This window comes from Parasteatoda tepidariorum, chromosome 8, assembly GCF_043381705.1.
Source record: "Parasteatoda tepidariorum isolate YZ-2023 chromosome 8, CAS_Ptep_4.0, whole genome shotgun sequence".
Lineage (NCBI taxonomy): Eukaryota > Metazoa > Arthropoda > Arachnida > Araneae > Theridiidae > Parasteatoda > Parasteatoda tepidariorum.
In genome coordinates, this window is record NC_092211.1 from 89,723,038 (window position 1) to 89,750,654 (window position 27,617).

The 27,617-nt window shown below is 31.2% G+C and overlaps 1 protein-coding gene across 1 annotated transcript in view; it reads right to left on the reverse strand.

The window, feature by feature from the left end:
- LOC107443302 (protein held out wings) overlaps positions 1-5,023 on the reverse strand; it is a 34,885-nt gene extending 29,862 nt beyond the window's left edge. The window contains exon 1 of the mRNA XM_016057120.3: positions 4,733-5,023. Coding sequence (XP_015912606.1) covers positions 4,733-4,859 — 127 coding nt within the window. The 5' untranslated portion in view covers positions 4,860-5,023. The remainder of the gene's footprint in view (positions 1-4,732) is intronic.
- Positions 5,024-27,617: the final 22,594 nt, after the last annotated feature.

The window sequence follows — 27,617 nt, forward strand, 5'->3', positions numbered from 1 at the left end:
TACCGTTTTTCCTAAAGTTGAATTTGTGAAACTACCGTTTTTCCTTAAGTTGAATTTGTGAAGGTACCGCTAAACGGTAGTAAATTCGGCCTGGACAGGCCCCTGGAGTGCTAACGTGTCACCTAGTAATTTAATTATAATAATAAAAATGGATTGATATTTTAACAGTACTCTATATCAATATAAAATTAGGTTTTACTATAAATTTACGTTGTAACTTCAGTTGTTTTAATTTCTTAAGGAATGCATTTAAATGCTTAAAAAATTCAAACTATTCCAATAACATAAAAAGTTAAATAACTAAATAAGCAGGTTCCTCATAATCCATTGTTATTTTATACTAAAATTCACGCTTTTATAAACTTTTTTTTACCAAATAAACTCTAGGCTTAGATCTCAGTGAGCATATTGTTTAGGAAGGTAAGATACTCACAAATAAAAGAAAATATGAAGAAAGAGGTAATGTTCAAAAGCTATAATTTGTGCATTAATTGTTGTGAACTATATATATTAATATTTATACTTTTAACATTGCAACTTATTAAAAACATAGTTTTTAGCAGTTTAAACTAGTTTTGGTTGCTATGGTTATTTTTCTGAAAATACCATAATTAGAAAACCTTTAATTATATATAATTTTATTTCTTACTTTTGAATGCACAGAAAGTTCAGATACCAAATTGGAAGGAAAATAAAAAGATTCAGATTTTGGTACCTCTTTGAAAGGTTTTGTAATGGATGGAAGCAATCTGAAAGGAATGAGAAAGAACTTCTAGTTGTACTTCTTCAAATTGTTGTATTCAATTTGAAGCAATACTTGTGGATTAAGTATTATCCCTGCATTGCTTTTCAATCATTCTATCTAATATATTCAGACCACTCACTTTTAGGACCTTTTATAACATGTTTCCCTACAAAGTTTTCAATGTCTGTTGATATTAAAGAAATCATCAAGGTTTTGTGAAAAGTTATTCATGAAGAAAAGACTGCATAATATTTTAGAAGATTTTAAATTTCTATGCTATTTTTTTATAATATTTAATGCCACATATACTGTTATATATATTAAAAAAAATTACTTAATTAAAAGATCCCAATGTTTTTTATTGCATTAACGCAGATTTAGTTCTAGAGTCTATTTGAATAAAATTATATATCAAGTCCAAATTAAGCATTCATTGTTTGGAAGTCTTTGTTTAAATTAGGGGTGCTCAACTTTTTTGAGTGAGGGGACCACTTGCACCGCACATAGATTAATGAAGGGCCACAGACCATGGTTGAGCACCCCTAGTTTAAATGAAAATAATTTAAAATTATTTTGCTTTTGAAGTAAAACTTATTGCCCTGGCTTAGAAAATAATAACCTTGAAAAAAAAGTGGGTCTATACAGGTGCGCCTATCCAAAAAGAACAAAAAACACTGGGTTTTCTGGGGACTTTTGCAAACACTAATATCAACCGATGCAACACCCATTTCCAGCTTCTTTATTTTATAAAACTAAACTGCTTTTGGTAGCTTAAAATTAAATGTTTACATGGATATAAACCACTCTAAATTTGATGCATGCAAATAAGACTAAGATCCAACATAAGGCTCTAGTAAGAATAGGTACTTAAAAAGATTATCACAGCAGAAGTTAAATTAAATATTTAAAAACAGATAAGAAAGATAAAACACTCAATCTACTGAAAGCAGATAGAAGGAAGAAAAAAAAAAACTCTTACACAACGCAAGATTGAGATAAACAAGATAACAATTCTACAGGGAATTTTATAAAATTCGTAGAAACATAATAATAGTTCATTTTTAAATGCTTACTAAAATAAATAATTAAGAATTTATGATACAATAAACTTGAGTTAAAAGCAGTTGATTGAATAAGGCATGGCTTGAAAATCATATTGCCAGACCTGTATGTGTCACGTAAAAATTTAAATCGGGCATGGATTTTATAACTTCACGTGTGCACATGGATACCTGAAATGCAATAAAATAACATTGAAGTGCCTCAAAGGTATGGATGCCATAGAAGAGGTAAGGGAGAATCTTATCTTAATATGACATAACAGTCAAAAGGTTTCAAATTGGGAGAGCCAAAACAGGAGAGTTTTAAGATAAGACCAAAAAGTGGCTCAATTGAATTATCAAGGCTTCATACTTTTTTATGCTTAAGAGCTTTTACGTAGATGTGTTGTTGATGTCATTGTTTTCGGGGCTGATTAACAAACTTAAATCAGGGGTCTGTCCAGATATTTTGTAAAATTGTGAAAAAAACTATTCATAATTTGTGAACAGGAAATAAAAAATAAGCATTAAGTCACATTCTTTTAACCAGGGTCCTGCTTTTGTGAATTTGTGCAAATAGGGTCCCTGTTATTGCAAAAATTGCCAAAAACCTTTTCAAGAAGTTTTTAGAATACTACATTTGGAACTTAAACTTAGGGAAACTTAGTTTGTCTCGTCAAGTCTTTCACCCCCCCCCTCGGGAAGTGTTTATCCGATTAACAAAACAATAATGAAGAAGATAAACAAATTTGTGAAGGGTGAGATTAAAAGATAAATTATTTTGTGAAGGGTCCGTTTTTATGAAAAGATAAGTGCGTTAACGGGCCCAAATTTCTTCTAAACAGACTCCTGTAAATAAAATGAAAAGCTTTCTGAAAACACAAAATCTCAATTAAAACAATTTCTGCAAGCAATTTATTGATACATTTTAACCCTTATGTCATAATTTAATTTTTTTAAAACTTTATAGATTATTGTATAAGGCAGCATATATTTCTTTAAATTGAGCAATTTTTGATGTTATAAGACTAGTTTACTGATCTAGTTTCACCTCATACTTTGCTTTCTTTGTATATCTAATTCATACAGAAACATTTCAATGCAAACACTAAATAAATACTTTTATAAAAATCACCTTTTAATTTTCGATGCCAGAAAATCAAATGCAATTCCAAATGAGTCTTTTCTTTTTAATTTTTATAAGAATGAGTCAGTATATAATATACATGGGTTAAGTATCCTATACATATTACTAAAACAGCATATTATTCCATTTTTATTGGTTCGAGTGGCCGCTAATAACTATTTACTGGTGGTCCTAATCAAATTTTAGTTGTTTCAGACTAATGTCTATTTCAAGCCATTTATAGCACCAAGAAATTTGATAATAACGAGTATTAATCCAGCATATTTAACGAAACAACATTAATGTCACGATAATTGTCGCATAATGCAATAAATACTGCACACATAGGTAATTTTAGTTTTTTCTTACAGTCATTAAAATAGAAAAATGACACTATTTTCCAGTTGTGATTGATATTGAATAAAATTGAAAAGTTAAGTTTTATGTTTCATAAATTTGGATAGTAAGCAGAAATTCATTGATCAAAGAGAGATAGAAGATTTTTTAATTAATTTAAAAAGGGAGTTCTGAATACAAACAAACATTTTAAAACAAAAAAAGTTTTCAACTGATTGTTATAAATGAGACCCGCTTCATTACGTATTAGTATTACTTATTATTTAAATACCCATGCAAGCAATAATCTGTGGAAATTTTTTTTTATTTTAGTGAGGATTTCCCCCTGAAAACTTTCTTAACTTTAGAGAATTTTCTAAAATGTATGAAAACCAGCGGAATTATTATTAAACCAGTAGAAATAAACAAAATCCAGTGGAGTTGGCAGCTGTTGCATTTGACCCCCTGGGCAGTATAAATATATAACAGCAGTATAAATACAACAAAATATCACTGAAAGCATATTAAAATATATTTATATTCCTTAATGAATAGATTAGTCTTAAACATCCATCAGATGATATCTGATATATCTTTACTCAGATAATTTCAGAGACTATAATTTAAAAACTCAATTACTGATTAATATAAATCTTAAAATGCCCCCTTTAAAATTATTTTGCAAATTTCTTAACCATTTTTAAAAGCTCACTAAGTTAAAATCAATTTAGGACTATTCTAATAAAATAAAAAAAGTAGCGCTTATTTAAATAAACATTGAGAAATGCAGTAGATTTCAGAAAAGGTTTACTCGTTCATTTTAAAAACGTTTTAATAGAAAAAAGAAAACAATTTGTTAGAAAGAAAGAACTTGTCTAAAAACATTTCACAATAAAATCACATTTTAAATGTTTCAACTAATTTATTTCTACAAATAAGCAATTACTTTCCTCATTAAATCAACATGATTTATATTTTATTAATCAGAATATTATGATAAACTCTAACGATGATGATTCTGTGGCAACGATGCGATGTAAACAAGGAAAAAGTAGGAATTTCAAGAACCAGCGTTGGCGTATTTATCGTTTGGTTGGCGAAAAATGAGCACCATAATATCATTAAGATTTTCCCCAATATAAATCCGACTTATGGCGCACATGACAATAACATCACATTTTAAAAGAACATTTCAAAATTCATTCAAACCAGCACGAATCAATAAGGATGGGTGACTTCATTTGGCATATAGTCGCCAATTATTTAGCCTAATCATAAAATGGCGTCATCCATTCCAGCACGTGAAGGAATTTATCAACCTTCAAGTACTTTTTTTTTTGTAATAAGTCGCATTGTGTTAGGCAAGGATTAAATTATCCCATTCATAATCAAAACTCTTTTTTCTTTCATAATCAAAACTGATTTAACGGGGGTGAATGGAGGAAATTTACATCAAAAACAATAAAATAGTGTTTTTTTACATACCATCATCTAAGAGTCTTTCCAGATGTAAGAAAACATTTGGAAAAGCTGCTAATTGTTTTTTATCCTTAAGTAGCTGCGCTAAGTAATCAGCTGTGTTCTGAGCATTGTTATTAGGAGTTTCTCCCATTTTATGAAAGAAAGAAATATATCCTTATAATTCGAGTATCCTCTCTATTCACAACAACCTAAAGAGATAACACAACAGAACATGTAGAAGAAGCCGCGTAGAGACTGAACTTCTAATGCGGTATACAGGACAATATTCCAACTTTTCGTCCCGTTTTCAACTGAACGTAGGTAGAGAGAATGCGCATGTGCAGAATGTGGGCGATTCTAAAATGAAGCGTGGGGTGAACTGCCGTAGGCATCCTTGTCGGAATTCGCGCCTAGTTTCCAGTTCTTGTTTCTCGAATATCGCGTTTGAAAAAGATGACTTTTTTTCATACATCGATTTCCGTATATAGTGAAAAAGAAGTCGTATACAAACTTTTACCATCTGTGCCAAAAAGTTATTAAAAATAAAGTGCTGTTCCAGTGCTATTCATTTGAAATACGTTTAAATTATAATTCATAACAGATATTTTATATATATTTATTTTTTTCTCGCTACTATTTTAAAGATTTTTTTTTAACGGAGTAGAACAGCCAAACCCTATCAGATGTGTGACTTTCACTGTTCAATTACATAGCCTGGTCATTTTGACCTCAACCGAGAGGACAAGGAGACTTTTGGATGATGCAATGAACCTTCTCGCAAAATTTTATCAGTAAAAATTAGACATGCATCAGGTTCAACCATTTTACCGGGTCCGAGTACTCGGCAGAAACTGAATTTTTAATCCAGCCGGTTCTCGGTCACCGGTACACATTTTATTTATGACACGAGCTGCTGTCATAGTTGTTATACAAATCTGCATCATTTTCCATGGATCTTACAAGTTACAGTTCTAAGCAAGTTTATGACACGTTGATGTAAATTTAATCACGTAAGGTCATTTTTTATATTTTTTAAACTATACTTAAAAAAATATACAGAAAAAATTCGAGAAAAACTTTTCGGATCTATCCATTTAATGGATTTCAATTTTTTTTTTATAACACTGAGAGCCTCCGATCGCTCTAAATTGATTCTAACTTTATTTCATCTTAAAGGTCAACATTTTCCTCGAAATCACAGAACTACATAATTATTTTGCATTTATGTAAGAACATTTTGTGAATATATATTAATCGCTATGAAATAGACGACAACCTAGATTTGTACTTGAAAACAAATGAACCTAAGGAATTTAGATTATGAGATTCAATAAGAAAGAATAAATGCGAAGTAATTTTACTCGTTGAAGATAACATTCCAATAAGCTTTTATAAATTTCGCTATGAATGATACACTTGACAGTCTCTCTTTTGCTACTACTTGATTGACTTCCACTCCAGCGAGAGCTTATTAAATAGAGGTAATTCTACAACAATTGATACATTTCACAATGAAATTCTACAACAATGGGATAAATATTTAAAACGAGTCGTGGTGGCTCAGAGGATAAAGTCTTCCAATGAGGTGAATCGCGTTAGAATCCCAAAGATGGCTAGTCGATACGAATTCCGCACCCGGCTGGCACCGACCACAGTACTAACATAAAATAGCCTCAGTGATAGACGGGTTAGAGTGCCCTTGCAGTCTAACTATGGGAGGTTCTCGTGGTTTTCCTCTCCATGTAACAAAAATGCGAGTGAGTCCCATCAAAAAGTCCTCCGCGAAGGCAAATTTCCTCCTATATTTGATCCAAGAGTTCTCTTGTCTTCTGGATTGGGTTCAAAATGTCAAGGCTAGGGAGTTGAATATTTGTTGTCATAAACCCAAAATGGATCGGCTGTTCAACGACGGTTACAAAATATTTAAAGCAAAAGGGATGAAAAAAGCAATTTAATTCGCAATTTCGAAAAAAAAAAAGCTCTCGTTAAAATTATAATACAAAATGGTTCTATCTGAACATCGCATTAAAACTCTGCAGTTGCTTTTCAACTGACAGAAAATGAAATAACATGATTTTTTTTACAACAAGCTTAACTATTTATTAGTTAAGCTTGTTGTTGTTGTTAGGCTCAAACTAATAATCAAATCAAATTTTTTTTTAATTCCATTGAACTCCTTGCACATTTTTCTACAAAACATCATCATTTCAAGTCTTATAAATTTTGATCTGAAAGCAAAATGTAACGAAAAGCAAAGAAAAAAAAAGGGAAAAAATTCGCTAAAAAGGCACTTAAAATTGCAATGACTTTCAAACAAATTGAAATTTTTCGAAAAATCTCTGAGTTAAGTTTTGTAAACAAATGTGGCCTTTTTATCATGTCAAAGTTCAACTATCTATAGTTACCATCCTGCGGCAATACGTATGGTATTTTTTAAAACAAGTTTAATAGATAAATAATTCTCGAACAGATTATCGAATGTAAAAGATGTTTTTTTTTCCATTCCATCGTCATTCTTGTACACTTTTCTACCCACCACTGCAGTGGCGTACGTAAACTTAGGTCCGCAAGAATTATAAATGCTCCCTATTTTTGACTTTGCACAATATTTTTAAAATGATGATAAAAGACAAGAGCACTATGAAGATACATTCGGGATTGTCGAGATGTCAAAATTGTTGCGATTTTACAAACTTTGGAAATTCGTCCACCGAAAAAAGCGATCAAAAGACTGCATTGATTTAGATTTGGCACGTTCAAAAACTTGAATGCGCAATTCAAAATTTCTGATTTTATCTTATTTTTTTAATTTAATAAATTTTTTTTTTCTCGCTTCAGGATCAGGTGCTACCGCGGGACGCTGGTTGTGCACTCCTATTACATATAACATGGAACGTATTATTTCTGGATCGTGCGCCCTCAAACCTCCCTCGATCGTCTCCCCCCCCCACCGCAGGGGTTGCGGGGATGTTATTTACGCCACTGCACCTCTGTAATTTCTAATTTCTAAGTCTTATAGTTTTTACGCTGCAAAATAAAATGTATAGTTAAATTGAACACCCAAGACAGTATCGGCCCTTTCGATATTTCAATATTACAGTGCTTCATTAATCTAGCTTCTATTAAATGTTGGTCATAACTTTAAAGTGTTTTAATAAAAGGATTAAAAAAGGTCTTAACTACTAATAACTATAAACATACCTTATATGCAATGGGAACTACATAAATACGCTCTTCATAATTTTCTGATAGTCAGGATTTTATTTTATTACCGGAAAACTTGAATCTTATCATTTTACCATTAAATTGCGCATCCTTGTCATTTGTAAACCAGCCCAGGAAATAAAGTACACTTTGAATAAAACTTTAGGCTAAACTCGACTTTGCAAATTTTTTTTTCGGAAACACTAACTCGAATGTGCGTTTTATTAAGAAGGAAACCTGGATTGTTCGGAAATTGAAGTTATTCTGCGAGGAAGCTCACTTTTCGGTGGAAATGTAGTTCACGAGATTTCGCTTCAATATAAACGTGAATAAACTGAAAAGACAATACAATGTTCTCGCTTCTTTATGAAAATATAAAATATAGAGTTTTGACAGACTTAACGGAATTTGATGAATTAATTAATGTATTTATTCAATGTTTCGTCTATGCAAAAAGCAGGAGCCATTCCAGACTTTTGGTAAAATTTCATTGCGAAATATTGATAAAAATAATAATAGCTGTAATAAAACAATGAAAAATTATTGCAAATAATCCATTTTTATTATTTAGGAGTATAGCCCGTCAACCACCTCCTACACGTGTATCGGAACTTCAGAGATCATTCCCATGTAGATGCGTAAATTAAACCTAAATGTTTAGGAAATTGGTAAAGTCAATACGCTTTATACGTAAATTTTACGTAATATTGACGGAATGATATTACCATTTGAGTAAAAAAGCTTTGGCATATTTTACGTAAGATTAACGGAATGGATTTTACCATCTACCCTTCTGTAAGATTGCTTACGTATATTTTTACGAAAGATTGACGGAAGAATATTTACTATTTAGATTTAGTAAAAATTATTCTGTGTATTTTACGTATTACGGACGAAGCAAATTTACCATTTAAATTTCGGTTCGAGTTTATTTTTTTCAGTTTTTTGGATAACCACTTTCTTCTATGTTTCGACGTTTCAACTTATGTACATTTTAACATACTGTGGACGTAAATAATATGTTAAAATTACGTACTTAATTTTACCTAGTTAAGAGTGGTTGGTAAAATATTAGTAAAAGAAATGAATTTGCTTACATAAAATGTTACTTTTTCTTTTGGATAATCATTTTTTTGCCATAATTCGACGTTTCAATTTTAGAAAATTTTACGAATGTTTAATAAAATTAAAAGTTAATTTAATTAAAGGTTAAATAAACGTATTTTTGACGTAAAATGGATGATTCAATGCTACCTCGGTGCTTGCTGATCCCCAATATCGACCCTGTAATTTAATACTCGGCATGCATGCATTGACCGTATTTCATGGCATTGCATTATTGTATTGACCATCATACCAACCACGTAATTTTAATTGTTTGAAAAAGGATAAATTTTTTATAATTACTCCAGGGAGCAAAAATCATTGTTTTTATGACAGCATCTTTTTTTACTCATTTATTTATTTTTTATTCCTCTATTTTTGTTGTCTTGTTTTAGAAATGAGTTTTATGAATAAGTCACGCTTGTTTTGTTTCTGAACCTTTAGTTGCCGGAGCTGGCATTATCATTGATTTATGGACACGAATGAAAATTAATACCTAACCATTCAACACTACTTAAATTATAACTTAAGTCAACCTAACAAAATGAATAATAACTATAACGTTGCCAACAAATAGAGAAATACCCGAGTATAGGGTGCTACATAAGATAATTATTTATATTGATTATTATTATTATAAATCAGAAGTATAAGAAGAAATTAATAACAGAAAGTAACTGTATATTAAAGTAATTAATAACAAACCAAATTAATAACGTTTTACAAAATGCAGAAGTATGCATATCAATAGATTAATCAATAAAGAAAAATTTAAAAAAATAGACTTCAGTACCGGGCTATGAAAATTCCGTAATTTTCATATTGAAAGACAATAGAAAAGCAATGGTGGTTATTTAGGACTGAGAAAAGTAATGAAGAAGGAGGAGGCTTTCTAGAAAAGTGAGATAGCGTTGTTGAATCGAATAAAATAAAACTGAACTGGTAGTTCAGAAGGAGTGAAGGTTTAATCTGTTAATTATTATTTTTGGCTTATTGTCCTTTAAAAACTTCAAAATAATTCATTGTAGCGACTGAATTTTGATTTTATTGGATTCAGCTTACAAGATACAGAAAAAAACAATACCACAATTATCTAGATAAGAATAAGAATATCAGACGTGTAAACAATCGGTTTCATCTTTATATCTTCTAAACTAGATTTTGATCGCATTCGATGTAACGTTAAAAAATAATTCAACAGAGGGCTTGTCTATAGAGAAATGTCAGATGCCTAAATGGGTACAAATATGTACTTTTTAAACATAGAAATTATTATATCTTCTAAACTGATAGTCCTATCGTTTGATCTCATTCGATTCATCGCAAATGAATGCAGTCGATTTCGTTTATAACGAACTCAGAGAGAGATATTATAACCCACACTGTAAGAATTTCCATTCTGAAGTTACTGTAAAATAAACCGGTCAGTCCATCCGATTCAAGATGAAGTTTATGGTTAGGAATATTTCTTTACCCTTACGGTTTTGAAAAGATTTACAACTGGTATGTTAAACTGTGAATATCAAAACTACACGGTTTTCTAACCATTTAGAGCAAGCACAGTTTCTAAACTATAAAAATAAAATTTGAATATCTGTTGTGCTGTGCCATTTACGCGAGAATAATAGTTTCGTTTCAATCGACTAGTCCAATATCACGAATTGAAGTGGAAACTTCTCATGAATTGAAGGAATAGAAGAAATATTTCGGTGCCAACGGTGTGACTCGAGTTCCGCCGGTCATGAGATCGGCCCATCAGCTTTATCATGTATTCAGCTGCAAGGGACAAAATGGCCTCATAAGGTGGGCCTATGGATAGAATTCTAGTTGTTAAACAGAATTAGCTAAACACAATCAATAAACGTCACACTTAACAGTTTGAAAATCATCTTTTCTCTTATGGTTCTTTGGCTGTTTTGGTGGAATTTGAAAAGATAACAATTAAATAAATTTCTCTTTAACCATTTTTAATGAGAAATTTTTAACAGTTTACCTGGTTCTTCAAAAAATCTCATAAATTTCTATTTAACGATTTCTAATGAAAAATTTCTAACAGTGTAGCGGGTTCTTGAAAAAACCTTAAAAGTTTATGAATATTTGCAAAATTAAAGTTATAGTAGTTACTTCATTTATTACTGTGTTGTGTTCTTCGGAAAAGAAAAATATTTATTCGAAAAAGGATTTGGAATTCGAGAAGGGATTATGTGATAGATATTCTCCAATATTGCACCCAATTTTATGTCAGATCTCGTTATAAGAACAGAATACCAAAAAACAATATTTCACTTTTCTATACAGCAGTGTTCCCCTCCCCTCCTTCACCGCCTAAACCAGATCACTTTTTCATTATTTTTTTAAAAGTAATAAGGAAAAGGCTACTCGAAAAATTGCATACAGGCCTAAAAATAGTAGAAAACCCCTATAGTCTCCCCTTTTGTTACGCTCCCCAACCCCCAGAATTGCTTTCGCAGCTCCTTTCGGATAACTTCGCCATTCGAGGTTGTTGATCCGTTTGCTCATTGGGTATTTTTGAATTTCAGTCTAGCCTTGTATGCATGCTGCCCACTCTTATTAAAATCTCTAAAATTATAGACCGAGTTCTAAAAATATGAAACTTATGCTACCTTTAAAACTTCAGATTTATACACATTTCTGTGCTATTACATTTCCACGGGTAGTAAAAACCTATCACCACAGCACCTATATTGGTATATTAGGTATCTATTACCACAATGGCTGTGATACCCATTATCATAATTAATTAAGGATAGTTAGTGTTAATAATTGTTTCTACGGCTTCCAAAAACGGAATACGTATATCTCATATAATGCATAGGAACCAAAAAATATTAGGAAGAAAGAACATTAAGACTAAGATATTGATTAGAATTTAAGAGACTTCACTCAACGTGAGTAGCATCTAAGTAGGCTATTCTGAAAATTCACGGACATAATTTCAAATCAGTTTAAACAGGAATTAAAATAAATTAATTCATGTATTAAAAGATATCAATCAACATTCATTATCATTTACGGTTATTGATATTATTTATTATTAAATATCATTTAAGGTAATTGAAATGGTGTACCTAAAATTCACGCTTAAATAAGATATTAAGGTCTGGTTTCTTAGGACAAGCGCCTTATCTGGGCGTCAGCGGAAAGTTGACGTAGAGCTGAAGCCAAAAAAATACTTTTTTGTTAGCTCAGCGTGAGCAGTCTGACCAACGCAGACATTATCTCTCAATGCGCATGCGTTAATAACGTAAACAAATATTTATTTTGAATTTGTATTGATTTCGTTACTGTCGACCAGTGTTTTAGAGAACAAATAATGACTTTGTCCAAGAAAAAACACATTATAGCTGAGCTAAATGAAGAGTGCTATGTTTAATGAAGAGGCTATGCTTAATGTCAAAATCAAAATTTTGGCTGATTTCAATGTGCTGTTGGATGTTGTCCGCCATTGCTTCTGTGGTTAACGTCACGTTGTAATCCAACTGCAGTTGAGTTGGACTGCAATTGTTGTTCAAGATGAGCGTTCGATGACGCATACTATCAAACTCACAAATGGACCAATCAGAGGTTAGCGCTGATTTCCAGCTGACGGCGTCCTGTCCTAAGAAACCAGGCCTTTAGTGCTACATATTTTAGTTGATGCTGAAATTTATGAATGCATTTTTTGTTTGTGTGCGTTTTTAAATTTTTTTTATGCTTATGACTGTCCAATAGTTTGATATTTCAGTTTTGTTGCCAACGCTAAAAAAAATAAAAAATAAGTGGATTATAAGCAACCTACTTGCATACATACATATGCATGATAGTTAAATAAAATACAAGGGAGTCCACTACGAGCTCGCCAATCCCCAACGAGGGAATTACTTTCGCAGTTCCTTTCAAATTGCCATCATTTCAGACGATCATAGGATACTTGTCCTTGCTTCAGTTAGTTTTGAAATTTTTTTTAATTTGCTCTAGAAATGGAAAGAGTGGATGGAGTGTTGAGTTTTAATGGAATTTTAAAATTCCCTAGAGAGAGAAGTGATTTGTTAAAATATCAGTTTTGTTGGAGAGATATTCCTTAGAGATTTTAGATCTTTTTTTCAGTATAATTTAACTTCCAGCAACACCTGAAATTTCTCTGACGAATCATTAACAGTCTTTACGATATACAATTTCTCTTTTGTATTTTGCTGGGGAAAATCCCCCCCCCCTTTCATTTGCAACGATTATTTTTCTCCTTTGTTCGTTGAAGTTAAGTCAGTTTTAAACTATTTTCTTTATTCGATAAGTAAAAAAGAAAAAAAAATTGAAACTTTTTGGGAGCCACCACTTTACGTTCCACAGTAAAATGATCGTTGATGGGTCGTTCTTAGATGATGTCTCCATTGACTTCAAAATTTTAATCGAAGGTACATGATTTTTCGTAAACGCTACTAATTTTAGTCAGTGTCATTTTCTGGGTGTGGAAATGGCACTTCTGAGGGAGTCACGAAAAGACGAATCCATGAATAAAATGTAGAGTCTATAAAAATGACTGACATAATTATGCGTAAAAATAAATTTACCAATTACGAATGATAAAGTTATTTAAAAAAAAAATTAAAAACTATGTTTTTTGTTTAAGTTCGTATTGTATTTAATTTTATTTCATAAAAATTAGTTAGCGTTAAAAGATGAGAGGAGGTTTGTTTGAGATGCTTCTTTTAATTTTAAACTGCAAAAGAAAAGTCATTGATTGCATCGTCTTTAGTGAATGAGGTTGTACCGTCAAAAGGATCTCACACAAATATTATGAATAGACTTATTTGTTTTGTTAAATTTTTTTGTTTTGTTATATTTCGTGTTTTCTTATTTGACCTTTTCCGCATTGGGTGCAAATGTTTGCCCGGTCGTTGGGGGAGGTTTTACTAAAGGTTTACTTCAACGCAAAGTCTAAGGAAAAAATTCAGTGTCTCCCAAAAGTGGTAGCTACATAGAGGTTGCCTTTCCTGGAGGTTTCACTGTATATTTTTATTGTTCAATATGTAATAATGTTTACAGTTTTTAGTACTGCCACCATTATAGATGATAGTTCAAGCGACAGATGCATTGAGTCTCATTCCATGTGTAAGCAATGTGATTTTGATGACCCAATGGGACACCCGCAGAGAATCCACTCATTTTATTGAGTCATTTGATTTAGAAAAAGTTTCATTGAAATTATTAAACCATTTATTTCCGATGACCACTTAATAAATATAAAAAATCTTGAATCCCTTTTGAGTGAAGGAAGAACGTGACACGAGCCTCTGAATTCCTTCCCTAAGTCCTAGGGGGAGGGGGTCGTAAATGATGGTATGTCACTTTCTTTTCAAAGATTACAGTAAAATTTAGCCATCACACTTTTCTTGTGTGAAAATTATATTAATTCTTTTTGTGAAATGTCAGTCCCTTTGAATCGTTTATTTTCGAATTAAAACCTGTGGTTATCTCAGTTATCTTGAGGTATATTTTATTCATGGAAAATGGCAATCCCGCACCTACATATTCTGTTATTTTGAATGAATTTTTCACAGTTGAATTATTACTTTAAAGGGAACTTTTACGTTTATATTAATATAGAAAAGGAAAAAAGCTGCGTTATAATAAATTTTTCTGCTAGTTCCCAAAAATTATTAAGTGTAGTATTGCTTTGTTAAAAATTGGTAAAGTAAATATTTTACATTATTTTTTTGGCTATGAGTTAATATTTTTATGGGATTTTTGTGCACTCACGATAAAAAGACCTTATGTCAAAACATCTGATTTTGCCCTGACCACGAGGGTCGTTATATCAAGCGTCGACTGTATAAGTTTTTTTTCTCCCTTCTCCATAGTTATAGGTAACAGTAAATACGAAACAAATCTTGTTTATGTGTACGTCACGCAATGCAGTTCCATTAAAAAAAGTTACGAAATGCTTCTTTAAGAATAATGTGTACAGATCGCCTATCAAGATAAAGAATTTTGAATGACCGAGGTCATTCTTCACTACTTAATAGAGCTCTTGTTTCTTCCCCTCCTCTACAACTCTAGTTTGGACACAATGGCCGGAGAACATTCATTCTACGCAAGGGTCGAAGATAATTTTTTTTTTTACTTCTGTCTAGCTCTAGTTGTTCTATTGTTAGGTAGCGGAAGTATTCAGGATTATAAAATTCTTCTCCAATCATTGCCAACGTCACAAATCGTCGAAATCTTTTATAATCCGTTGGCTTTATATTCATGATGAAGAAGAAGAAAAAAAATGCTTTACTTGCACTGTTTCCTTCTGGAAGAAAAGAAACAGATAAAAAAAATAGTTTTTATTTCTATTTCTTCTGCATCTGTAAGCATCCCCATTTCACAATTCCATAAAATCTATTGAATGCACGAAGAAAAATTTTGCTTATACAGTGAATATTTAAAATTTATTATCGTGAATATTTATAAATGTGTAATGTTAAGCGCAGAGAGAAAAAAAAAGGGGGAAGGGTGGAGGAGAGAAAGTTTTGTTTATAATGGAATTTTACGAGAAAAAAATGAGGTTCTATGAGGACTCCTGATTGCCGGATCACGATGAAGAGAATTATGGGAACAGTGCTCAAGGGTCCCATACATATTGGGCCACAATTAAGCCTCGTACGGCATGTACTAGAATATCTCATTTCAATAAAAGAGTGTCATTTAAAAGTCTCTAAAATGTGACTCAAACCACCATAAAATAAATGAACAGACCAGTAATCAGGATAGGTTTTGGTTTTCTGATATTTGGTACGCAGCTTTTGTCATGAAAATTGCATATTTCATCTTAATGGTGAACATTAAATATTCTCAGCACTGCCATTTTCATTATAATTCACTTTATTAAGTGTTTTTCTTTCTTTTTTGTTAAATATTCTGATAGAGATACGTAAACAGATCAGAGAAATTTGTAGGGACTATAGTAACGATATCTCTTACGTTTTTGGAACCAGTGACCTGTGAGGCGTGATCATTTTTTTCTGTCCTCCATGTGACGAACTGCAAAATTAATACGCAAAATACGAGTAGTTAGCTAGAGTAGTAAGTAGCATTTATTTAGAGTTTCATTTAATTTGTTCGTAATTAAGTTAGTTAGCAATGAAGTGTTTTACCTAATTATTAATAATTTTGTTTAATTTTCAGTGAATCATTTAGAGATTCAGTTAGTTGCTGAATGATTCTGTTCTTGAATTAATGTGTGATTCAGGTAATATCTCAATGGGTAATTTCACTTCTTCACTATTTTATTCTGATTTTTTTTATCACACCACGAAGTTTTTTGCGGTTGAAATTTGGTTGTCGTGATTTCTTCCATTAACTGAATGAGTGTAAATAACTAGATGAACAGCTAGGTCTTTCATTAAATCACAGTATCACTTATTCTGAATCAGAAGGTACTCATTGATTCACTAGATGTCCAATGGCATCACAAATAAGATGGTTGAATCTCTAATTCAATAACGATTTGACGAGAAAGTCGACTTGTTATTGACAAGTCGACGAATGCTACCAGAATCACTGAAACTTCAACAATATTATTTATAACTATTTAAAACACTTCGTTGCTAACTAACTTAATCACTCACAAATTAAATAAATCTCTAAATAAATAAATCTCCAAATAAATATCGAGATCATTAAAAAACTAATAATGATCATTAACCGAATATCTAGGTACAAGAATTCATCTTTTTTAACATACTGTATTTTAGGTTCAGAGCTTGAAATAGTGCATTTTGTGGGTCTCCTTGGCGCATTTTCATTTTATAGCATTGCTGGAAAAAAGTTCCAAGTTACAAATAAATTATGTTGGGCAGTAGGAAACTTTCAATAGATACTTTTGTCAACGATTATTTTGACACGAAGCAGAAAAGAAGGATAAAACAGAATTTAAAACAAGTTTTCATGTACAAAAGCCCTCTCCTTATTATATTTTATAAATAAAAAATAGGGTGCATCCAGATAACTCTTTTAATAACAAGTTATTTTATGAAATAAATCTAATCTATTTGATAAATATTTTATAAAATAAATTTTGTAACCAAGTTAACGAATGTATCCAATTATTTGTTGTTGTCATCTAGTCTACTTTTAGCACTAAATTTTTAGAAAATTAATGGGTTATTGAAAATGCGAATACATCATTTTCCTTCATTGGTTACTCGTAATCAATAAACGAACGGGAAAAAAAAATCCATACTTTAAACAAAAAACCATTACTCATCGACCCATTTAAAATACATTGTCAGTACATTCCCCGTTTATCCTTTTCGGTTTATTTTTAAATATGATATTCTTTATTTATGAAAATATATCTTTTAAAAACAGAGAACAATAACAGCCATGATGATAAATGGACATTCAAAAAATACCGAGAAGTAAAGGAGATCAACCTTGATATATTACCTTATGACATCATTTGATTAGAATAAACAATTGAAACGCCAAAAATTTATATGCAGAACTTTTTTTTAATTATTAAGTACTTGTTTCAGTTAATTTATTGTTTGATAATAAAAAATACAAAAGACTGTAAAAATATTCTTTCTGCTGAATGTATAAATAGAGTACTTTGATATATTTCTTAATGTTAGTGAAGTACATCAGATGAAATACTCAAAATAACTTTTAATCTAATGATCACACTTTCATCCACTAAAATGGTTTGAGAGAGCATTTATCTTAATTATAGGGGCAAAACCATAATTAGAAGGGCAAAACCGGGTAGGCGAATAAACCAGGAGCCATCCCCTTTTGACTAAACTGCTGCTGTCCTTTGTTATAAATGGTATACATTTGGTTCATTTAAAGACGAATAATGTAAGATATTTGATTTTCCCTTATTTAAAAAAAAATTGATTAAAAAAGTTTTGATTTTGTACAATACCGATTTTACTCTGCAGTTTCTAATTGCTTAAAGATTTATTTCCTTTGAGTTCAACATCTCGTCGTTGAGCTTTCTATTGTGGACACTGCTGCGTGTTTAAGAAAAATGGACACAGCTCGAAATTTTTGTTTTCAATGTTCAACCCAAATTTAACAACTAAACTAGTTTTGTTTTTACTTTCGCATACTTTTTTATACGTTAAACATATGGGGCAAAGTGCTTCGGGGTCCGGGTGACTAGGCATGTGACAGACGTTTTTTTTAATGGTAAATTACGGGTATTTTTTCCGTATTTAGATTATTATATTAAATTCGTACAACGTCAAGTTAATACCACTATTATATATTTATACAATCTGTGGAAATTTTGTAAAAAGAACTGTTGATCATCAATATCTTTTCGAATAAAAACAAATGAAAAAAATGTACGTGTTACAGTGAATGACCAAAATCAAGAGAATGTTGACTTTCACCGGTGAATGTCAACAGTCACATAGTCGCTTTGGTGAATGTTCTAAATCTAAATATTGGTTATATCCGATTTGATATCAATTTATACCTTGATATTATTATATTTATTCGAAATTTTAATATCTGCTGAGGATAGATTAGGAGAAACATCAGTGTTCGGAGTACCGGATAAATGTATACCAGCATTGAACCTTAAAAAAACATCAGTGTAGGGCAGGGAACCCCAACCCTATGCCAGCGGGCACCATCGATTCGTCTAGGTGCGCCCGCTGCTTGTGACCAACGATGAAATACAATATTTCAGTTTTCCATTTTCCCATAAAATGTTATGCAAAAATTAATGCGGTAAATTACTACAATTGTTACACGTAATGAAAATTATTACCGAAATAGTTAACTTAATTCCAGCAGCTCCTTTGCAACTTCGACTTTTCAAGGCACTGTTACAAAATCCTGATGATGCTGACTTCATTTTACATACTGAAGTACGCTGTCTCAGTAAAGGAAAAGTACTTGATAGATTTATACATTTAATGGAAGAAATAAAAAATTATCTTGCAGCCAAAAATCAAATATTTTTAGAACTAACAGATCCTCTCTGGCTAGGAGATCTGTCTTTCGTAACAGACATAATTGAAAAACTAAATAATTTAAACTTGGAGCTGCAGGGAAAAGACAAATTTATAGCCAGAATGAGAAGGCTATACACTCGTTCAGAACAAAGTTAGTTTTCTGGATATCACATTTGAAAATAAAGTCTCTTTTGCATTTTCCAAACATGAAAAAAAATGATAGGTTACAGTGAAATTGTCTTATTAACATTTGTTATCAACCTCCAATTGCTTCAAGATCAATTTGAAAATCGCTTTTAACAATTTAATATCATCGAGCCTATGGTCACCTGTTCTGTAAATCCTTTTACCATCAAATAAACATAGCCGTAATAACAACATACATTTCAGAATGTCTTCAAGTTAGGCGAGAAGAAGTGGAGATAGAAATTTTGAATCTTCAGAATGACATTATCCTCAAAACGATTATATCAGATGCGAAATTCTGGAATATAGTTGACAGAAATAATCTTCCATTCTTAAAAAGAGCAACATATAAAATAAAGTAGTTGTGTGGTTTCACATACTCGTGAGAATCATTGTTTTCGACAATGAATTCAAAATATAGATCCCGATTGACGATTGCTTGCAAGTAGGAATGAAGCGATGGCCGGTGAAATGCAATGATAAAGATCACATTGACTGTATTTTAGAAATAATTTTTATGCTTCGTATGTTTTGCAAGCAATTCAGTAGTCATTTATTTTACACAAGAATAATAATACTAATTATATTCATATGTTAAATTAATTTTTAAAATTAAATTTTGCGTGAGCTATATGTAGTGTTTGTATTATTACCTATGTCTACCAACTATAAATTTGTCTTGAAAAAATAAATGGTGCCCGCCATTCAACCGATATTCTGATATTTGTGTAATAATATTCAATATTCACTGGTGGAAGTCAACTACTACCTATTTCTGTCATTTTCAGTAACATATGTATTAAGTAATTTGTGCAAATGGATGACATCCCGTTATGAATTTACTCGGATTTAATTGTGTGCTCTTTAAAAAAAATGGTGCGTGGAGTCCCTCAGCGCGGAAGAAGTTAAACTCCGCAACCTGAGACGTTAATTGTAGAAAAATCAGACAGTCGTAGAAGGATCACTAGTTCTATTCAACGACTCTTTTTCCTGCTGCGCTAGCTTCCGTGCTCTGTAATCACGGTAATATTGTGCATTTTTCCCTCGTGGACCTCTTGAACCAGTGGAAGTGCTTGTGGTTGCCTCATCGTCTCGCCCTGGAAAATGTATTTGTATTAATAATGTATGTGAATGCGTCATAATGTAATTTCAGAAGAGAAAACCTAACAATCAATTGATATTCACAAGAGACGTACCTTGACATAACCTTAAATCCGTCGCATTGTCCGTGGGATTGTTTTCACTCATTTTTTACAATTGTTATCCACTAAATTTGAAAATTAAAAATACTACCCTATTAAATTATATGTGTATCAAAAGAAACTAAAAAAATATTTATAGAAAAACAATACTTTTATGACTTTTATTACTTTTATGCTAGTGAGAACCAAAACAATATGGAAATGAATGAGGGAAAACTGGATCCAACCACGTGGTTTCCCGGTCAATAAAAATGTAGCGTTAAACGTTTAACGCAACCTTGTTGCAAGTCGCATAAGAAGAATAACTTCAAAAAGTAAAATTTTCATATGAAAATTTCATGTAAAACGGAAACAAATGTTATGTTAAGGGAAAGTGGAGGAAGAGTGGGTCTTTAAAGGTAGGTTGGAGCTAAATTGTTCAACCCAGAAACTGCAAGAATTAAGATATTCGTTGTTTAGTTGTGTATAAGATATCTTTCCTGAAAATCATAGATCTTCAATTTTTTTTTTAATTTTATAAAAAATGTTTTTTTAGAAAAGTCAAATCATCAGGTCTTAAGCCACTCGGAAGATTGGACTTACCCTAATAGTAAGACCTGGTACGCGTGTTAATTCTATGAGCAATTTCAGTGAATAAGTAGCAGACATTTCTATTTTATACCGCAATATAAGAAATATCATGCATGTAATGTGATGTAATCAACACAAGAGGATGGGGAGAGAGGGACAATAGTCCCTTGGACTACTGAGTGCCCGATCAAATATTTTTCACAAAAAATACAGTTTTTATTAATTAGCCTTTTTTAAAAGAAACTTTCAGAAAATTTCTTTATAACTATACAAAAACGACAGAGTCGTGGTGGCTCAGGGGATAGAGTGTTCGCTTTCCAATGAAGTGCCCCGGGTTCGTATCTCAGTGATGGCAGGTCGATACGAATTCTGCACCTGGATCGCACAGACGCCACTGCTGACGTAGAATGTCCTTATTGGTAAACGGATCACGGGTTAGATTATCTTTGCTGTCAGACTAACCATGAGAGGATTTCGTGGTTTTCTATTCCAGGTAACGCAAATGCTGGTTAGTTCCAACAAAAAATACCCTTGTCTTCTGGATTGGCCCTTTTACCCGTAAACCTTTTTAAGCTTTTGATGTAGTTTTCTTCTTCATCCGTTACACAGCAGTTTTGTAGGCCACATCAATAGGACAAAACCTGGTCCTACTCCGAGAGTTATAGTAACGTAATAGACTAAATGTCTGGACAAAATGCTTATTTGTAAATGTATGGAAATGTGGTCAAAAATTAATTTCTGTAACTTTAATGAAGGCGAGTTTACAAACAAAAGAACATTAGAGAGTTGACATAGTCTATCTATACAGACATCGTTAATTATTTGATTGAACTTTCTCCTTGACTAATAAAGTGTTATTTACAGTTTGTCCGTTAAAAGACGGAACTAATTTCGTCACAAGCGTCCGGTTTCACCCTACTCTCCCTTTCATTTTCTTCAAATATCTGTGTAATTTTCTTTCTTTTTTTGAAGGACACTTTTCCAGCTATGCCTATTTCTTAAATATACATTTCAAGCTGTGTCTATTTTCTTAAACACGCACTTCGAGCTGTGTCGATTTAATAATCACGCACCTTGATCTGTGCCTATTTTCTTAAACACGCACTTCGAGCTGTGTCTATTTTCTTAAACACGCATTCCGAGCTGTGTCTATTCAATAATCACGCACTTCGATTTGTGCCTATTTTCTTAAACACGCACTTCGAGCTGTGTTCATTTTCTTAAACACGTCATTGTTGCATTTCGATGGTTCATCAAATTATAATGCAAACATCGCACAAACTAATAACCTTTGCCAACATTTTAAATTCATTCCAACACTGAACTCCAAAAAAATTCGATACAGGAAGAACATAAAAAAATTAATGAGCTTAATTCACTTTAAAAAATAACGGTACAATCGTTAATAAATTGTAAAATTTGTTGCAAGAATGAAGATAGAGTCTTGTACCATCGGATTATCAATTATTTCGATGTTAACAAACTTTTTTAAATGGTAAAAATCTCAGAAATAACGATGACTTCAAATTTCACTCTGTTAAGTGTTTTGCTGATGAGTTCTATGAGCGTGGGTTCTTAAAGTTACCAGAAAGTTANCGTACTTCGATTTGTGCCTATTTTCTTAAACACGCACTTCGAGCTGTGTCTATTTTCTTAAACACGCATTCCGAGCTGTGTCTATTCAATAATCACGCACTTCGATTTGTGCCTATTTTCTTAAACACGCACTTCGAGCTGTGTTCATTTTCTTAAACACGTCATTGTTGCATTTTGATGCTTCATCAAATTATAATGTAAACATCGCACAAACTAATAACCTTTGCCAACATTTTAAATTCATTCCAACGCTTAACTCCTAAAAACTTCGATACAGGAAAAATATAAAAAAATTAATGAGCTTAATTCACTTTAAAAAATAACGCACAATCGTTAATAAATTGTAAAATTAGATGCAAGAATGAAGATAGAGTCTTGTACAATCGGATTATCAATTATTTCGATGTTAAGAAACTTTTTTAATTGTTAAAAATCTCAGAAATAACGATGACTTCAAATTTCACTCTGTTAAGTGTTTAGCTGATGAGTTCGATGAGCGTGGGTTCTTAAAGTTACCAGAAAGTTAGCCATAAAAAAGTAGCATTATTTCTCACTAAAAACTCGAAATTCATTTATGGCGAACCTAAAATGGCCATTTAAAGAGAACTCCAATTTGAGTCCCCCCCCCAAAAAAAAATGCACTTTCGATTAAGATAAAAAGTGTGTAAAATAAGATGTTAAATTGCAGGTATTTTGCTGATTGAAGATTACTTTTTTGCATAGAAAAGTTGAGTCTTATTTCATTCTTAAAACCAAAATTTACTATTCCAATATCATACATACGAATTATATTTTTCTACCGGCAAACAATGAATACTTCAACTGTTGAGAATGCAATGAAGTCAATGTAAAAATGAAACAATTTATCTACCATTACGAGACGAAATTTGGCAAAAACAATACTCATATTACGTATAATTTTTATTTTAAAATTTGCCTTCTTGGAAAAACTACAATTTACATTTTTTTGTGTGGAGAAAAACCATTCGAAAAAATAAACGGAAAAAAAAAATTGAACGTGCTTTATTTCCATAAACGTAAATGGGACTGAGATGACGTCAACATCGAATTCATTGATAGGCGTCGTTGTGGAGAAATAAATAAATAAACCGAAAGAGCTTTCGCATAACGGTTCATCGCGCTCTGTTACACATGTAGGCCAATGGGAAACAAAAAAAATGAAAAATTTCCTACTTTTCCATGATTTACTTTTTCTTCATTCAAAGGGATGGACGAATGAAAAATTGTTTACGGAATGAATTATTCCGGTGGGGGTCAGCGAGGCATCGCTTTTTAATTATGACAATTGCGATATTTTGAAGGTAACCCATAGGAAACAAAACATGAGTATTTTACTCTGTTGTTTGAACAAATTAACTCACATCTGAAAATTGTAATAACGGTTTTTGATTCTATTCAAATTCTATCACTTGATAAAACTGTGTAAAATTCTTTGTCCTTCCTATCTTACGTTACAGGTTTAGAGCATAATTTACCTGTAACTCCTTTAACCTTTTGCTTACAGTAGGTACAAAAAATAGTGTCGGACTTCATCATGCTACGAGCCAAAAAGAAAGAAAAAAAATAATAAAAATAATAAATAAATAATAATAAAAGCGAGTGATTGCCGACCTTGACCTGAAAATGTTTTTGTAAAAATCTGGTCATTAAATTAGAAGTTGTTACAGGCGAACTATCTGAAGAAGTTAAGGAAAGAAAAAAAAGAAGAAAAAAAAAGAGAAAACTATTAAGTTTAGAAACTTGAAAATACGAAGGATAGTAGAAAAATGAGTACCATGGAGTCAATTCACTGTCGATTATTAGTTCAAGAATTATGAACGTGTGTTGTAGAAATTACCATGCTGGTAGCCCTGCAGGCTGAAGGAATGCAATAGATTTGAAATTTGACGTGCTTTGTTTCTTCAAAATTTCAATTCAGTTATTGCAATTTTAAGAGAAATATTTCACTTTTGTTACTTTAAATTATAATTATTTAAAATTTCGTTATATCTTTTATTAATATATATATCTTTTAAATGCATCGAAGAATTTATTTATTGCTTTAGAAATCACTATTATTGCTCCGTCCTAAAATCTGCATTTTATAATCTCACGCGTGACTTGTCAAAAGTATCAAAAAATATCAAAAGTCAAAAGAAACCACAAAAAAAAGAGAAGAAGAGTGGATTAAAAAAAAAGAGAAAGAAAGAGATTAGATGTTGCTAGATATGAACATCTGTATTGAAATGTTTAAAAATATGAAAAACCAAAGAGCGAGAAAAATGGTTTATTATTTGAACTGATATGAGATTATCGTTATATACTGTTAAACAATCAAAATTATATCTCATTCATTTTTTTTTAATTGTGTCGCACATTCCTAGGTTTAAATTTTCTTCAAAAGTACTAGAAAATCCAGTTGTTTATTTTGTAACAAATATTTCAACTATCTCACTGAACACTGCCAATAATGCTGGGAATAACCGTCTCTTACGATCACTCTCCACTGCGAGACAATTAAAGTTCAATATTTATTTAAAAATATTGACAAATATTTTAACGTTTTTCACTATCTGGAATATAACGATCAAAAAAGATAACTTTTTCCTTTTATATTAGTTTTATGTGTTTTTCAAAATAGGTAGAAGAAGAATGATCAAATGAATAGTACGTCTTATTTGATCATTTGAGTATTATTTGCATTGTGTTTTATAAAAGTCCATAAAAAAGGTAATTGTTTTTATAAGATATCAAGCAATTATAATTTTATGTCAGCACATTTTATTAATATGTGAATTGTAACGAAATGAAAAGATGAATGGATTGGAAAAATAGCAAACTATACTTGAAAAAAAAAATTAAATTTAGGAATACAGAAAGTGCTACACAATAAGTAGCCATAAATGAGAAGTAATTTTATTTGTAAACTATGCGTAACGATTACCTTAGATTTGAACAACAGTTCCAATCGGAAACGGTTTTCGTCTACTTTTGAGTCTTTTATGTCTTAAAAAATTTCGATATAAATCTTGTGATTTATATCTGGTCATATGCAGTGAAACCTCTCAGGAGTCCCCCTTCCACAGAGTCGTTTTTAGAGGTTACCTCCATTGACTTCAAAATTGTAATCCAAGAAATTTTTGCAAACGATTTTAATTCTAGTCAATTGGGTATAATATGAAAAAAACACAACTACTTCGATTTAGTAGGAACAACATATGACGCAATGCTAAACGAATGGAATTTAGCTGCTGTTTATTTAGTTATTGTTATTAGTAGTTGTTGTTATTTGTTTTAGTTGTTGTTGTTGTTTATTTAGTTGTATTTAGTTTCAATAACTTTTCTTTATAATGCAATAAAATCTGGCGAGCAGCTATTTAAACGATCGAACACTTCGTTTGTTTATTTGTGGCTTGAAGTTAGGCTCGCAGAAAATGCCGATCATGGGTTAAATTTAGTAGGAACAACACAACCTGTGGCGTAGGCTATATTATACCCAATTTTTGGTGCGGAAATACCCGTTCTGTTGACGTCACGAAAAGACGGATCGATGAGTAAAAGGTAGCTTCTATAAAAATGATCCCAATTGATATAATTAAGTGTAAAAACAAATTTACCAATTACGTATGATAGAACTGTTTTAAATATTAAACAATAATGTTTTTTCCTTCAAGTTTGCATTTAATTTTATAACATGAAAACTAGTAAGCTTTAAAAGGTGAGAAGTTTTTTTGTTTTTGTTTGAGATGCTTTTCTTTCTAAAATAACTTTTTTTTCAAAATGTAACTTTCCACTCTAAAAGTAAATCATTGATAGCATCGTCTTTAGTGCCATCTGACTGCAACAGGAGGTTGTATCGTCAAAAAGAGCTCTCTAAATAAATAGCCTCACATATACATTTTGAATATATTTTAATCTATGTACTTATTTGTGATGTTCAATTTCTTGTTTTGATATTTTCCTTATTTGCCCTTTTCCGCAAGATGTTTGCCCCGTCGCTGTGAGAGGTTCTTATGGTTTTCTTCTATACTAAGTAAAGGAAAAAAAATTCTGCGCCTCCCAAAAGTGATCGCTACATCTTTCTTGAAGATTTCACTGTCGCCGCATTTTTTTAATTTTATTTATTCACTTTTTTGTTACTTTTGACATCAAGTACTTTTGCAATCAAGTGGCTAATAATAATCAAATATAACTAATAATCAAATCTTAAATTTTTTTTTATTTAACCGTAATCCCTGCATGCTTTTTTATGCCACTTAGTAAGGTCAAGCTTAACTCTGTCTGATAACTTTGGCACAAAGCAAAATGTAACGTTTTTTTTTCAATGTAAAAGCCTGTAATATAAGCTTAGTATTTCCTAATTAATAAAACGTAAAACTTAAACGAATAACTGTTAGTTTCTTTCAACAATGAGAGTTTTGAAGAAAAAAACATGCACGAGAACTGATTAGACGACAAAAGATCTGTAATGAATTTGGAAAAAAAAAAGATTTATAAAAGTAAAGAAAGATTTGAAATGACTTTACATTGGAATCGCTGTAGCGTGACATATATGGCATAAGTAGCCTATTGAAAAAGAACAAGAAGGATACATTCTACATGAAGTTAAAACACGAAAAACAAGATATAAAAACGGAAACAATTTCAAGAAAATAGATAGAACAGAGTAGGCAGAGAATTCATAGAGTTAGATTATGTCATCTGTTTTTACTTTTAAATAACTATTCAAACAACTTAAGGATACTACAATTATGAATTTTTTTTAAAGTCTTTTTTTTTTGTTTTAAAATATTTATCTAATACTTAAGAAAGAAATCAAAGAAATTTATAGTAAAATAATAAATTAAACAATGGCTTTGTATCTTGACAAAATGTGTGTTAATTTGATGTTTTATTCGAACTATTTATTTTTCTGATCCTTTGGTTTGAGAATGACTGTTTTTGTCACATAGAAAAAATAATGAATTAAATAATGATATCTCTATTAAATCATTTCCAAATACAGTAATTAATGATGTTAATTTATTGAAGAATAAGAAATGCTTGCCGTTTACAGTAAAATTGTGACCAAAGGCTCGATACTAAGGGCATGAT